Source organism: Linepithema humile, chromosome 1 (genome assembly GCF_040581485.1).
Source record: "Linepithema humile isolate Giens D197 chromosome 1, Lhum_UNIL_v1.0, whole genome shotgun sequence".
NCBI classification, from domain to species: Eukaryota; Metazoa; Arthropoda; class Insecta; order Hymenoptera; family Formicidae; genus Linepithema; species Linepithema humile.
The window spans coordinates 2,840,327-2,849,934 of record NC_090128.1 but is presented as its reverse complement, the minus strand read 5'-3'; the positions used below and the strand labels follow the sequence as shown (position 1 = coordinate 2,849,934).

The 9,608-nt window shown below is 28.5% G+C and overlaps 1 protein-coding gene across 2 annotated transcripts; it reads left to right on the top strand.

The window, feature by feature from the left end:
* Positions 1-3,554: 3,554 nt before the first annotated feature.
* Positions 3,555-9,608, top strand: LOC105674483 (RCC1 and BTB domain-containing protein 1-like). Of its 2 annotated transcripts, XM_067347140.1 has the most exons (12): positions 3,555-3,884; positions 4,029-4,195; positions 4,280-4,476; positions 5,077-5,286; positions 5,352-5,619; positions 6,162-6,292; positions 6,375-6,656; positions 7,477-7,592; positions 7,679-7,776; positions 7,853-7,983; positions 8,409-8,587; positions 9,055-9,608. In XM_067347140.1, exons 1-11 carry the CDS (start codon positions 3,574-3,576, stop codon positions 8,547-8,549), a joined length of 2,052 nt encoding a protein of 683 aa, XP_067203241.1. In that variant the 5' UTR covers positions 3,555-3,573; the 3' UTR covers positions 8,550-8,587; positions 9,055-9,608. The 2 variants fall into 2 exon arrangements, with proteins under 2 accessions (XP_067203241.1, XP_012226239.2); XM_012370816.2 differs by having other exon boundaries at positions 8,409-9,608.

Genomic DNA, 9,608 nt, shown 5'->3' with positions numbered 1-9,608 from the left:
CGTGAGCATTTTACGTAAAGTTGCTTTTATTTATGCAGTACCCATACATAATGTAATGACTTGTGCGTGCAAATAATAATGTCTTGTTACGGATATTTTATGCAGAGTTGCTCTCATCTCAGTAAATCTTATCCTTGTGCTAGGATTCACGTAAATAAAAATAGCAAGATGAACGAAATTATAATACAGTTGGAAAAGATATTTCATCTAAGATCTTGCATCTATCTTACTTTAAAAAAATAAAGAATTTGAATAATTTTATTCTTTCAATATAAGAGAAAGAGGTATATAATTTGTTTTGCTTGCAACACAATTGATTTCTCGCACTGCAAATTCTTATATTGTTAAAATATTCATGTAATGCATATCTATCAAAAAATTACCTTTTTTAAAAAAAGGTAAAAAAAATGCGCCAAGTACACGCTCTTGTCATAACTAAAACAAAACAGTATTGTTTTAAAACAATTTAACACATATAAAGGATTGTTTTACTTTTCAAAAAAATTGTCGTATATATTAAATCTTTCACAAAAACCTGTCGTATATATTAAAATTTTCAAAAAAAGCTATCTTATATATTTTTTATAAAAAAATATGATATCAGGAAATGGCACCAAGTGGGACTAAAGAACTATGAAAAAACTTGTACACTATTTCTATAAAACTCTTCTATAAAACTCTTGTACATAAAGCTGTCGTATATATAATTAATTATATTACATACTGTATTTTATCATAAAATATAGTATATAAATAAAAATATTTAATAAAAAATTTAAATATTTAATAAAAAATAAAAATATTTAATTAAAAAATTAAAAAATATAAAAAATTTAATCAAAATAAAAAAATATTTATTAAAAAACGCAAAAAAACTTTGCGCTGCTACAGTAAATTACATGTTAATTTCATTACTTTATTGCTTTATAATACTTTGTGGTGTAGCAGCGCCAAGTTTTTTTGCGTTTTTTAATAAATATTTTTTTATTTTGATTAAATTTTTTATATTTTTTAATTTTTTAATTAAATATTTTTATTTTTTATTAAATATTTAAATTTTTTATTAAATATTTTTATTTATATACTATATTTTATGATAAAATACAGTATGTAATATAATTAATTATATATACGACAGCTTTATGTACAAGAGTTTTATAGAAGAGTTTTATAGAAATAGTGTACAAGTTTTTTCATAGTTCTTTAGTCCCACTTGGTGCCATTTCCTGATATCATATTTTTTTGTAAGAAATATATAGGATAGTTTTTTTTGAAAATTTTAATATATACGACAGGTTTTTTTGAAAGATTTAATATATACGACAATTTTTTTGAAAAGTAAAACAATACTGTTTTGTTTTAGTTATGACAAGAGCGTGTACTTGGCGCCTTTTTTTATCTTTTTTTAAAAAAGGTAATTTTTTGATAGATATCATTATTTTTTTTTAATAATATATATACAACAATTTTTTTAAATTTAATATATACAATTTTTTTGAAAGGTAAAACACTGTTTTGTTTTGATTGTAATAAAATTGACTGAAAATTATAAATATTGTTGGAACTAATTTAGTATACATAGAACAGAAATATTAAACTTTGAGCTATTTAATTTTATTTAATTTAGACAATTCATACACTAAAGTCTCTAAACAATTGTCACATAAGGCATAGTGATAAATGGTGTAATTGTATAAATTTAAATTTTACCATACATTCTGTCAAAAAAGTACATGTTTCGAGACTTTAGTGTATGATTTGTCTAAAATAAATAAAATTAAATAGCTCAAAGTTTAATATTTCTGTTCTGAGTATCCTAAATTAGTTTCAACAATATTTATAATTTCCAGTCAATTCTATATTTATAAAAATATAGCATAAGTCACCTTCTGTAGTTAACGCTATGGTTGACAACAATTATCCACATCATAGTGTGGGTAGAGAATTAAGTGTAAGAGAATGTTCAGATCATATTTTAGATATATTATTAAATTTTATTTATCCATAGAAAAATAAACACAAACTGGACAAGAAATCTTGTAATACACAAAATGAAATTGATTGGAAATGATAAATATTGTTAGAAGTAATTTAGTATACATAAAACAGAAATATTAAACTTTAAGCTATTTAATTTTATTTATTTTAGACAAATCATACACTAAAGTCTCTAAACAATTGTCACATAAGGCATAGTGATAATTGGTATAATTGTATAAATTTTCATTTTACCATACATTCTGTCAAAAAAGCACATGATTCGAGACTTTAGTGTATGATTTGTCTAAAATAAATAAAATTAAATATCAAGGTTTAATATTTCTGTTCTATGTATACTAAATTAGTTCTAACAATATTTATCATTTCCAGTCAATTTCATTTTGTGTTTTACAAGATTTTTTGTTTAGTTTGTGTTTATAATCTTTTTTCTATGGATAAATAAAATTTAATAATATACCTAAAATATGATATAAACATTTTCTTACACTTAATTCTCTGCCCACATTGTGATGTGAATAATTTTGTTGTCAACCATAGCGTTAATTACAGAAGGCGACTTATGCTATATTTTTTTAAATATAAAATTGACTGAGAATTATAAATATTGTTGAAACTAATCTAGGATACTCAGAACAGAAATATTAAACTTTGGGCTATTCAATTTTATTTATTTTAGACAAATCATCCACTAAAGTCTCGAATCATGTATAAATAATAACTTGCAAAATAAAAAATTTTCAAAGGTGTAATAGATACTTACTAAGACATTCACATTCACCAACATATCACTTATTTCATTTAATACGAATTTCTAACAAATTTGGTCACTCGTACTACACTGCTCTGGATTAATAAGCAGTCTTGAGTGTGCACCAAAGTAACAAAGCAATGTAGTGCGAGTGACCAAATTTGTTAGACCAAATTCATTATTATTACTTTTTTTATATAACACTTTCTGATCTGAAAGGTTATTATATGTAAAAAATGTCAAATCGTAAGCGCGCGACGCGCGGCTTCTAAGCGCCATCAGCGCACCTAACGTCAGAAATCGGAAACTGGACATTTTAGCTGGACATCCTAGAAAACCTAGAAAATATATGACAAATATGTCAACATTTCGACTTTGGATTATTATAACTTTTTTTTACAGCACCTACAGTAAAAACAAGCATACTTTTGTTATGTAATTTGGGTATGCGCTATCGATTGAGCCTATTATCAACTCAATCGGCCCAGCCGTTATTGAGATCCGATAATCTCGGCTCGTCTCAACTTTCGGGCTCGCGTAAAGAGACACGGTCGGTCTTGCGCTCGCGTTGCGCGCTGCGCGTGAACTTGGCGCGAGACACTACCGTGTCTCTTGATTGTCTGGATGTTTGTACAATAAAGTCTTTTATCATTGCTTCTCCGGTATACACAGTAGTTAAAGTAAAGTTTGAAAATAAAAACATTATATGACAAATAGTCAATGTTTTGTTGTGTACAACATTGTATGTGTGAAATTTATTTGAGACTATACAAGATCTCGTTCAAAACTTGTTAATGAATTTAAGATTCGACATTGAAGACAACATGTCAGAAAATTTCAAGACCCCAGCGATGGATCTTCTGAGAAAGTTATTGCAAAAAGAATCACCATTGACATTACCGACAGAGTCACTGAAAGAGTCATCGGAAGAGTCATTGAGAAAGTCACTGAGAGGAACACCGAAAGAGTCACCGAGAGGAACCCCGAGAGAGTCACCGAGAGGAACACCGAGAGAGTCACAGAGAGAAACACCGAGAGAGTCACAGAGAGAAACACCGAGAGAGTCACCGAGAGAGTCACTGACAAATAATGATACATCGAGAAGAGCACTAATAACAAGTCCAAGCATAAAACAGTAAGCTGTCTATTTTTTTCTTTTTATCTTTTAGTCAGTAGAAATATATTGCCACCGTGCAACTGCGATGTTAGAATAATCGCAGATGTCAGTACAGAATCTGAATAAAAAGTTATGTAGAATAAATTTGACAACACTTATCAGATTAATAACTTACGTGGAAGAAAACTTGGAGTTCATAAATGACAAAGATTCGGTAAACCATTATTTGCAAAGCAATGATTTGAAGCTCTGGCCGCTGTTAAGCATCTTGCGTACGAATTTCCTCGTACAAATTGAGCTAGTCATGTGGTATGGAAATAATAACAAACGTAATTAGATATCTGTTTTATTTCTCATTGTCATATTTTTATTTTGACAGTATTGTTACTTATACTTAATATTTTTTAAAACAGCTGTGAATTGGAAAGCGGTTTTAATTGTAACGGAAGATAAGAACGTTTACGGTGTGGGCAGTAGAAACGGTCAGTTCATATTAAACGATACAATTAGTACTCTACAGCCTCAAAAACTAGAAGCTCTGTGTCAACAAAATATCAAAACCATAACAGGTACTGCTGGAAGCTACTTCGTACTGACTGAAGAAGGAAAGGTATATTAAGAAGTTATCGATATATAATATGATGAAACGTGAATATATTGACGTTGTTATAAAAATATTGATTTTCTTTATTGAAGATAAATAATTTCTTTTTATGACGTTTAAATTAGAAAATTTAAGCATTAAAAAGAATTAACAGCACAACATTGCAAACGATTACAGATTTTGTTCTTTGTTTGAATAGAAAGTAAACGTAAAACTTCAAAGTTAGGATATGTATGATATGTTGTGATACTTTTCATACTGTGATAATTTGATAAAGATCGGGACAACTAAGATGCATGTTTTATATATTTATCTTTACGATATCATAGATATATGTAATTTTAATTATTAGCATATCTAATATTTTGCAATAAATACACAAGAAAATCTTTATATTTTTTATATTCACATTTTTATATTTCAATTTAGACTATTTCATAGAATTTGCAGAAATTTCTATAAGCTTACAAAATTAAATAGCATTTTGCACGCAGAATAATGCAAGCCAAATATTCCTAACTTTTTCATTTTTATACTCGATTTTTGTAATATCGTATAAAAAAAGTGAAATAACCGAAATCTTTGACAATCTATTTTCTTTTTTAGGTATATTCCTGGGGTGACAATAAATTTAACACGTTGGGATATGATACATCCCGTCTACCCCCCGATACATTCGATGAAATGGTTAATATAAATAATTCATGGTCAATAACAGTCAATTACCCTCTTGAAGTGACTGCATTATCAGGCGAACGCGTAGTGGACATTAAATGCGGTTATTATCATGTTCTCGTGCTCACCGACGATAAAAAGGTAAAGTTGAGATATAACAATGATAATGGAGATCGTTGTGAGTTATGCAGTTTTTTTAAATTTAGGTGTATAGTTGGGGAAGAAATAATAGAGGACAAGTTGGTCATGCTGTTGTTGAAACGGTTCCAATACCGACGGAAGTCATAATTGAGGATGAGTGGGGTAAAAAGGACATTCAAAGCATTTCTTGCGGCCTTGTTTTTAATATGGCTGTTACTTGCGACGGCGAACTTTACGGTTGGGGCGAAAATACGTATGGTCAGCTTGGACTTGGAATTAATGGCGCCATGATACATTTGAAACCGATGAAAATCATGATAGATGTTCCAATAGGTAATTTATTTTACTATTCAGTACTTACGAATTTGAAAACTAAAAATAATATTTAAAAGAGAGTGATTTAAGTTTTACATAAAAAACAAGTTAGAAACTGTTTTGTGATATTTAGTTACATAATAATTGGTTCAATTAGCTTTGAGATAATGAGATCACGATATGTGAAGTAATTTAGCTTGATGATTTTAATTAGAGTAATAATATTTAATAGCTAAAAAAAAGAATTTCTGATCAATCTTAGAAACAAATTTCTGAATTTCTCATTTCAAAAGTATCTTGCGCATGTATTCTACATTATATCCGGATACTGATATCTTTTATTAATATGTAACTAATTATAAATGAATAATTCTAATTTTGATTTTATTTTTGTTACGTAAATGTTTGTTTTTTTTTCGTACAAGATAAATGAGAAAAAATTACTTTGATAGGAACAATTATATTTTCAATAATGATTTGAATGTCCGATTATTGTGATATTTATTTTATTTAAGACTTGCCGATGCAAGTTATTTCACTGAGCAATCGTGGTGTTTCAGCGAAAGTAGAATGCGGAACTGATCACACGTTGGCGCTTTCTCGGGAAGGTTTGCTCTATGTCTGGGGTAAAAATGACCATGGGCAATTGGGCATCGGGAACTGTGTAAACTATGTATTTTATCCCATTCCGGTAATTGCTTTATCTTTATGTAATAATAATAGGAACGAAAGATGCATATAATGCAATAATCGAAGCGTTTGATGATCGACAGATAGACACAAGAGAAATGGGGAAGATAACGAATATCGCCGCTCGATTCGATTGCTCGAGAAGTCTGGCAATTAATAAAGACGAACGCATCTACTTTTGGGGTGCATATAAAGGCAAACATTATTTGAACCCATCTGATGTTAACCTTAACAACATAGAAGTCGCGTTCATAGGTTCCAGAAGTTTTATGAAGATATACTGTCCTTGCACAAACCTGATCAAACTGGAGAAACTGTCATATGTCATGTCCCCGGAATATTTGGAAACTGCATTCAACAATTCCGTATGTCGTTTTCTTTATTTTGTATTTTTAATATTAATAGAGAGATGTATAATGAATGAGATTTACATACCCCGCATTTCTGGGGCAATTTTGAACAGGATTCTATACAAAATGCATCCTTTGTGATACATTAATTATAACAATGTACTCTTCAAATAGCTCTCAGTAATATCTTTTTTGTGGCCAGTTATTATAAAAAAAAGATAGAGAGTGTGCAAATACTTTTCTTTACTATTGCAGAGGCAACGAGAGATAAGAAACAGAATATATAGCTGAAACCTAAATAAAGCTGATAATATTCTTTCGTAGCTAAAATTATATTACATAATCAGTAAACATACACATAATTATTCTTATCAGCATAAATTAATATACATATATGTATATACAGTAGTCGAACATAAAATTATTTTTCTTCACTTGAAAGATAAAAATTCATTTCCAGTGCTCGTACTCGGCGAGAGAGAAGTCAGTCTTATCAGACGCTTTATCAGATTTAGCTTATTCGAATTCTGCTGAAAACTTGCTACTGATAAAATTCACGCAACAATTACTAGAGAATAAAAAATTCTTTTTATAGTGTGTTAATCGATTTCGAACGGTGATTTTATAATCCGAAACTACTATATGTACATAATTAATAATATTTGTATGTGTTGGATTTGTTATTTTTTGCGACAAAATCTGTTTTAAGATAAATTATTACTTTAAATTTTGCTAAAAAATAAAAAAAAACATTTGTAATAAATATTGTTTGTGATCTGCATCATATATATTTTGTTTTTTTATTTCTAATAATTCTCATCTTTTATTTATACAGGCATCCGCCGATATTGAATTAATTGTGGATCGACAATCTTTGTACATTCATAAGATTGTTATAATGCTTCGCTGTAAGGAAATGTATGCACAATTTTTCCCGTATGACACAAACAAGTAAGCATTCACGACAGAAACAATATTGTTCTTATTATGAATGGTTTGAACTTATTTCATGTTGTATGTCACCGTGTTTTCAACAGTGTCATCATGCGAGATGATTTCTCTGCTGCTTCATATAAATCCTTCTTAAAATATTTATACACTGGTGTAATTGACCCATCTTATGAAAATCCATTAGGTAAGCTCGAGTAAAGTATATTGTCTGATTGTATCATAATTACTTAAATTATGACTAAAGCATCATTTTATTACAGAGCTGTACGAGTTAGCTACTTTTTACCAACATCTAATCTTTAGGGAAAATTGTATGGAAATAATACACAAAAGGATTAACATATCAAATGTTATGCATTTTTATGGAGAGGCGATATCACTGGAAATAAAGGTAATTTTTTTCAATATCACTTTTAAACCTTCGCATTCTATGATAAATTCAACATTCTCTTTGTCGATTCTATAATAAAATAAAAAATTTTCGATTTTAAAAAACAAAAAAAAACATCGTATTTTATTATGATGCATAAATATGTTTTCAAGTTTTAGTAACATTTTTATATTTTACAATTTAATAAAGTATTAAACATCACAATTTAATAAAGTATTAAACACATATTTCTAGATGTTGCAACATTTTATATTTTATAGTTTGGTTAATTATTTAAGTATAGTTCGATATTTGAACTGCTGGAATAAAATGTAATATGGGGTACATGCTTGACTGTTGATTTATAAGGATTAATGCTATTGTTAATTGTAATATACTCATACATGTTTATTTATATGCTCGTCAAATATCACGTAATTTTGCAGTCGCTGGAGCAGTTCTGCTTCGAGTATGCCATGGAGAATCTGTCGGCTGTGGTGAGGACAGAAGCTTTTGCTAAATTAGCAGAAAAGGTGCGATTGGATTTTATAATTGAAGCAGCTGATGCTCTGACTTTGATATGTTAATGAAGTCTCGAAAACGAAGTTCTCTTCGTCATTTATCGGTTTGTCAGTTCTCTTCATTATTTATTTAATTATGCAACTAAGTTTTAGAGCAAATAAAAAAGTCAGGATATTAGGGATTTGAGAGACAAAAATATATTATTCGAAATTATATATAAATATATATAAATTATATATAAATATATATAAAATTATATATAAATTCGATTAATTAGTATCAAACGACAAAGAAACAATTCAAAAGAACAATTACATGACATGCACGACAACAATTAACGATAGCAAAGAGAAATAAAAAGTCATGCATTTAACTTTGTATGACGTCTGTGTCGCGTTTATGTTATGTCCAAACTACTTGAATATGCTTTCTGCGTTTTATGCATGTAAAGAGAAGTGTATTAATTAATAGATTCGCGTTTATTTTATATATCATAATATATTATGATAATATATACAATTTGTACAAATAAATTTTAATCCTGAGTTTTTGCGATTATTTTGCGATTAGAATTCATATGCGACGACAAACTTCTTCGAGGTGACCAAGGATTAAAAATTTATCGATCTACCTTCGTATTATACGTACTCTCGCATATGCGCAAATTATATCCCTCATCCGATTGTGAGAGAAATCCGAAAATGACTTGCGTTTTTATGTATCTAAATTTGTTATCATTTTCTTAATAATATAAACGTACACGGAGAAAATTTTATATAAAAAATTATTATGTACGGCCATAACCACGGACTATAAAGTCGCAGACTGAAAATTTTTACTTTATTTCATATGAAAAACATAGTAAAAATTTTTATAATTTCTTTCCTATAAAATTTTTTCCGTGTACAAAATTGAACTTACCGGCACGATGCGCAGCAGCGGAGTTTTTGTTCCGTTGATCTGTAAAGTTGATCTGTAAAACACAAAAGAACATTCTGATTAGCAAACTTTAAATTAATTTGTATTAAAAATATAATTGCGCACATTGAACCTTTTATTTGTCTTTTAAACAACTATGTTATTTCCAATATTTTACAATCAATAAATAATAAATGAACGATAAA

Coding starts and splice junctions, on each gene's coding strand:
- LOC105674483 (XM_067347140.1), top strand. CDS start 3,574: ATGTCAGAAAATTTCAAGACCCCAGCGATGGATCTTCTGAGAAAGTTA. Junction 3,885..4,028: donor ACAAGTCCAAGCATAAAACA/GTAAGCTGTCTA, acceptor AACACTTATCAG/ATTAATAACTTACGTGGAAG. Junction 6,657..7,476: donor AAACTGCATTCAACAATTCC/GTATGTCGTTTT, acceptor TTATTTATACAG/GCATCCGCCGATATTGAATT.